The 6,982-nt window shown below is 36.4% G+C and overlaps 1 protein-coding gene across 1 annotated transcript; it reads right to left on the bottom strand.

Moving 5' to 3' along the window:
- Nucleotides 1–1,530: 1,530 nt before the first annotated feature.
- RB195_015883 (uncharacterized protein) lies at nt 1,531–4,316 on the bottom strand (the record flags this gene model as incomplete). The annotated part of the gene is made up of 5 exons (XM_013450932.2): nt 1,531–1,743; nt 1,804–1,881; nt 2,410–2,511; nt 3,427–3,498; nt 4,212–4,316. 5 exons carry the CDS (start codon nt 4,314–4,316, stop codon nt 1,531–1,533), a joined length of 570 nt encoding a protein of 189 aa, XP_013306386.1.
- Between the last annotated feature and the right edge of the window lie 2,666 nt (nt 4,317–6,982).

Genomic DNA, 6,982 nt, shown 5'->3' with positions numbered 1-6,982 from the left:
TGTTTACAATTTATATAAAGTATGGAATAAACAAGGAAAAACATCTTCATAAATGTAAAATAAATAATAAATAAATAGATAATAATAAAATAAATAATAAATAAATAATAATGTAAAATAAATTAAATAAATCCAATGTAAAAACTCTCACATGTTACTTTTCAATTTCTTGCATTATTCTCCAAGACAGCATTAATTTTGAAAAAATAAAGCCACAGCTATGATTCAAATGTAATTTTTGACCTTATTTAAGTATCACGGTTTTTTGAATGCAAAAGATGTGAAGTCAAATTTAACTAAGTATCACGCTTAACCAAAAAAATATATTGGTTTGATACTTCCAGAACTTTTAAAATTTCAACAATCTTCATGCGAAGTCAATCAGGACTTTTTTTCGGATTATGGGAAAAATCCGAAGTTTTGCTGATGCTGAAATCAATGTTTACTGTTCATAATGTGGTGGAACGAGATTACTCACTGTTTCATTATGGCCCAAAGAGTGGTCCTAAGGCTTAGTAATCAGCGAAAATTCTGGAAAGAAGAGAATAAAATGAATGAAATAAATAATATAATAATGTGAAATACATGCTTTTCAACCGTCCGCATAACTCAAATACTTCACAGATTGCTAGATTTCAATAAATTGAGAGAAAGAACATATGAAAATCTATGCCTTTGATATAAGACTTAAAAAAAAGGTAAAATTTTAAAGAATTGAAAAATAATTTTAAAAATCAAGTCCTTTTGCAAGCGTGTTCTGCAAGATGAAAAAAAGACAAAGGAGAACTATCGGAGGCATAATATCGCTCAGAAAACAAGCATGAATCCTATTTGATCCAGACAGCTACGTAATGATGTTGTTCATCAGTCGCACACATTAATATCCATTAGTTTATGGGCACATTATCATCAAATAGTCATTGCTGCATCGTTAGCCGAAGAGAAGCTGCAGTTATTCCACCATTTCTTCTTCTCTCGGGAAGCATACTCCATTAATATTCCAACAAAAACGTGTTTTCTTCAAATAATATTCTAATAAGTGAAATATACATTGTGTCTACACAAAACAAATGCCAGAATTCGAAAATACTCCATATCCCAAGAATCCAGAAGGAAACACATGGTAAATTATGCCACTTTCCACGGGAGAATTAGAAGCATCGATGTATCTTCCACTCCTAAAAGCGATATGTAATCCGCATTTTTCCCCATCCATGAAATAAAGGCAAGATCTGAGAAAGTCTACATAGCGCTAAAAGCATTTATTGTTGAACAAGTTATCACAGTAAACGTAACCACCAATTTAAATGTCAAGAACAAAAAAAACGAAAAGGAATCATGCGATATTTAAAAGAAGCACATGAACATCCGAAACTTCATTCCACTTACAAAATTACGGGAACAAAAAGGAAAATATGAGAATGTATGTACATATACAGGAAACTGGTCATAGACAGAAAAGTAATGTCACACAAAGATTGATGCAGCACTTTTTCTTTCCTTTTCTTCCATAAAGCTCACCTTCTATCACTAAGTCCTTTGCACTATGTGAATATTGAATTTAACTACAGGAAGTGTTTCTACAGTAGCCGTAACCTCCGCATTCACATTGAGATTTGCCAAAGCACCTCGAACGGCACCACATGGGAATGCAACAAGTGCGCCAGCTTCACGAACAAATTGTTGCCCTTCCGCCAAAGGTCTCAGCGTGCAAAATTTGTTGTCTTGCACAACATAAACTCCCTGCAAAACACCAAAAAACAACGATACCATTCACTTTTTCAACACAACGATTTCAGTAACCTGGTGATTTGTTCTCAAATTATCCACTTGCTTTCCGAACACTGCGGACCAAAATTCTTTACAGATGAACTTCACAACCTTGAAAAAAAGGATTTGAAACAATAAAATGGAACATCGATAGCAATAATAATACCGTTGCCTCCACCTTCCCTTTCTTTTTATTAGATTAAACACAAGTATAATAATACCAAAAAAAGTCAGTCGACGTTTTTGCTAGAGTAATCTTGTCATGTTCATTTCTCCGTGGGTCAAATTAATTAGCTGTAAACAGACAATGACAAAGTCTTCCAAAAATTCCGTGCAATAAAACAACAGTACCACAGAAATGAATGACATGCAAAAATTTTCGAAACACTTCGATTGGAATACGATAACTCACATTGGAAATAAAGTAAACGATTGAACACCGCCAAAAATTGTGCGCCCTTAATCTAAGATATCCTATCGCTTCCTGAGATTCACTCACAATGAGGACTATAGGACAGCTAGGAAGCCAAATCTGAGCCTACTTTGAGGACGGGCGATCCAAAACACAAAAATAACGCTGAAGAAGTGCTAAGAAGCTGAAAAGCAAACCAAATAGCCTATGTGCAGAACAATCCTAACCTCCAATTCTGTAAGTAGCTTTGGTGCCTCCTTCGATACCCTTTCGGCCATCACGTATCCTACTCTATAACCCATGGATTCCAACTGAGTCACATAGGAATTCTGAAATGACAAACTCTGTCAACAACCTGTTTCCCAAATTTCAAATCGACACAGGTGATGAATGTATTCCACCGCAGCAAGATCATTTCTTGTTTTCATACAAAATCAATACCATTATTGGTCTACAACTTAAAGGCATCACCCCTCGAATCTGAGGTGGTAGGGATTTCAGGTGGAGTATTCGTAAACGGCATAGTAGATTACGGAGAGGTGGGTGATTCCGTCCATTTCTTCCTAATTGCCGTAAAAAAACGGCTCGGAAGATGCGGTGCGTGCACAAATTTGGCACGCTCCAATCGAACTTCTTGTAGAAAATAGGGCGCCTGAACGCCCGAAGCCGTATCTTCCGGACCGTCTTTTACGACAATTAGGAAGAAACGGACGGAATCACCCTCCTTCCCATAATCTACGATCCCGTATACGAATACTCCACCTCAAATCCGTACCACCTCAGATTCGTGGGGTGATGCCTTTAAGGTGTTTAGTCGAAAGTTCGCCATGCCAACGATCCGAGACAGTCGAAGAATTATTCCAATAGAAACGACCGAGCCTTTGTTCAGTTGCGTAGGCGGCTGCGCTCAATACGGGGCGGTCGCAATCGAGCTGGGACCATCGCCAGCTTCATTCGGACTGGAGCGATGAGTGGAGCTAGCGAAGGCCACATTTCGATCCCAACCGTTCCTTCCACTGTGCCGCTTCCTACGCGGCTGTTTTCACAAATGCACCGAGTTTCAGGTCGTTTTGAACCGAATACAAACATACATTAGTGGTGCATGGACATTGTTGTAATACAAAAAGACAGAACTAAGAAACTTAATGTCAAACAACACCACGTACATCATGTAATTAATATGTAGCATGAGGCTTATTGTAAAAGATCACATATACAACGCATATACAGTATGTACAACTTACGTGAGCGAAAGCCAGCTGTACAAGAGAGTCATACTTGTCGAGCTCCGTAACATCCACGCAAGTGTCCGCTACCTAAAGTAATACTTGATTAAATGTATACATCAAAGAAAACTCAAAATGTAAATGAATCTTTTATGAATTTGAGCGCACATTCCATTAAAAAATCTCAGGAAAAGACTAAGGAGAACTATAAATAATGTTCACTGCTGGAAAAGATGGCTTCTCTACGGTGTATTTGGTTCTTGTAGTCGTTCACAGCTTGAAATTTCACATATTTCGAGATCTATTATTGAATTCACCGTTAATTATGGACACGACACAATATTTTCTCTGTGGCATTCATAGACTTCTCTGCATAATGTTAATGTAAGGAACCCTGGTAGAAACCAATACTTTTAGATAATGTCCCTTTCTTTTCAGACCTAACACAACATGAAAAACCACATATAACAATGCACAAAATATGAAGATTAGATTATCTACGCATCCTATTCACTGATACTTAAGTTTACAATCAAAATACCGATCAGATCATTTACTAGAAATTATGTGGAACTGGAGACTAAACATACTACTTAAATACTTAAGAAACAAAACACAAAAAAAAAACAAAACAAAACAAAAAAACAAAACAAAAAAGCAAAAAAAAAAAACAAAACAAAAACAAAACTACAAAACTAAAACTATTCCAATGTTAAAGAATAGAACACCTCAGTTCATAAACAATAATTTGCAATCGTGTAAAGAAAAGTCAAAATATGTGCAAATTTACAGACTGTACTAACCTGTTTCCATTCCTGTTTAGCAGCGTTTCGACGTTCCTCGCTCTCCTTTGCATAGTTTATTATCTCAGCATGGAGAAGATCGAATGGATATGAAGTCTGCGTCATATTTCCAGAATTATCCCAATAGATCAATTAACATCATCCACGAATCCACCCGTGCCGAATTCAAGCTAGAAATTCTCCATGGTTGCGTTTACCGTAAACAAATTTCGGCGTTGAATAAAGTGTTCGCAAGGATTACAGAATAAACGCTCAGCACAACGACACACTACACATCCTTATCCCGAGAAAAACGATAAAAACGACACCTTCATGGAATTTTGTACCGGGCTTCCGATCAGACGTAGTTTCTAAAGGTTAAGCCAATGGTGTTATAAAAAGTTATGTAATGCCCGAAGGATTTGAATATACGAATCTCCTAAAGTTATACAACGTGTTTTCTAATATTGCATCGAAAAGGACAGAGTCAAGAGGACGAGATACCGGCAAAGATAATAGTTGATTTTTAATTCCAAAGATTTTCCATTTTATTTTCTTATTCGACAAAGTACTAACCTCATTACTCGATACACACTATGATGAAACTCGGAGTGCTGAAGAAACCGTTCAGGCAATGGACTGCCGAGGAGGTCACCGACGTATTAAATGGAGTCATTACACAGGATGAAGAACAGCGGATGCTACACAATGACATGAACGGCTGTGTGGTGAAAGATTTCTGTTGTGTTGATTTCCTTATCTACGTACTACATCTAAGCAAAAGCACAGCAATAAAAGTAATGGAGGTCATACAATCGTATATGGATGAGCGTGGATGGTGAAGTAGTGTTGATGGATTACTGCTTCCAATCAAGAGTACTTTTCACAGAAGGTGACAATGTACCTGGAGTTGCGGAGAGTAATTTGAAGTACACCCGTGTTCCCGGATTAAGAAATCCAGACGGAGTTAATAGGAAAGCTTTAAGTAAGACATTAGAAACATACTACAGTGAGGATCAATCAAGCGGCGAAGCAGAGGTCCACAATTTCACTGAAAAGACATACGATCATCTCAAAGATTTCCATAATTTTCACAAAAAAAAAATTCTTCCATTAGAAGTTGTCTTACGCAAAGCGATGGATACACATATAACAAATAGATTTCATCAAGAGATATTGAATCGAGTTGTCCTCACAGAAAAAAGGGAGTCAAGAGGGTAATGATTCAAACTGCCCTAATGTGTTTCTCCTTGTCATTCCTCTAGTGACACCGTTTTCGGATTGTGATAATTTTTGGTTTTTTTCTTCCCCAAATCGATGCATCTTCATATTTATTCAACGAGCGAATCCAATGAGTGAATTACCAGCACGTATCGAAGTCAAACCTTTCAGAAGTTCTGCAACGGTGAGCCGTCAGACATGTTGTTGCTACACACGCTGCTCAACCATTTACGATATGCAAAGTAATATTTTCTAATTTCCACGTCTTTCAGATCTTCCGCTACCCGTCAGGTGAGTTTTCTTTCTTGTTTTTTCTTTGCTTTATATATTCACATGTCTGTCTCTTATATATATATATATATATATATATATATATTACTGAACGTTTGCATTCGTACAGTGTGCTTTTCTCCGGGATGTACATTATTTCCGCTAATGGATGCGTTATTTCAAATTCACGGTTTTGCATCTTCGTGAGATTTCCAGTAACATCGTTGGCTGTACCTTCTGCCATCCTTTTGTTGTCGCATATACAATAAAATACGAGCCGTTTGATCCTCTGGAGGAGATCATGTGTGTGCTGCATAACTATATTCCTACGAATATGAATATATCACATCTGTTTGCGATGAACTTGGAAACTTAAGAATTCAATTCCTATTCGTTGAGTTCGCACATATTTTCACGTGCATTTATATATCACCAAAATAAATAAATATGACGTCTCTGTCATCCTACATTTCAGTTCTTTCCAGCTCAGCGCCATGTTGTGGGAAGAGGTTGTTGATGCATTCGGTATGGATCCAATCTTCACATGTTGGACACTGTCGACCTGTTCTATTACTTACGTTTGGATAATTCGAGTAAGTGAAGTTAGCCACTAGCAGGACCTCCTATTTTAATCGAGTTTGAACTTGCAATAAAGTGGCAATTAAAACTACCGACATTAACTAAAAAGTACTAAATTAAGACTTTCCCATAAAGATTTTCTTCTAAAACTAGTCTCGTGCACCACAGAGGATCAGACTTTATTTTTATTCAGATCCGCAGTGTTATTTGTCTGTCAACCAATCTTAACTGTTGTACTAAAGTGTTTTTATTCGAGTCTCTTCGAGTAAGTTTGAGAAAACATATGAACTTAAAACAACAAGAAGAAAATCAACTAGATGTACATTAAAACGGCGACTTAGACAGCTAAAACATATTAATAAATGAGAAGAATTTGTAAAGAACAGTAGTAATGTGGCATCTAAGCAAAAGTGAGTAAGCGATTAGAGATATATCCAAAATAAAAAGTTTGCGTAAAAATGTCACAAAAACATACTGATAAAATGTTAAAAATTGAAATACTCGTGCGAGAAAAGATCGGGAAGACTCAAGAGTCAAGTGGTCAATAATGCAACATTTACATTAGTAAACGGATTTAGAAAAAAATTTAATAGTTCTGAGAAAGAAATGAAGAAAATACCTGAATTAGCATATGAACAAAAAACAGCAAAAGTTGAATATCAGAAGACTATAGACAGATTACATTTAAAAAAAAAACTTTGTTTAAATGACTAGAACAGCAA

The sequence above is a fragment of the Necator americanus genome, chromosome V (assembly GCF_031761385.1).
Source record: "Necator americanus strain Aroian chromosome V, whole genome shotgun sequence".
NCBI classification, from domain to species: Eukaryota; Metazoa; Nematoda; class Chromadorea; order Rhabditida; family Ancylostomatidae; genus Necator; species Necator americanus.
Note: the sequence above shows the minus strand (reverse complement) of the source record. Positions and strands in the feature narration are given on the sequence as shown.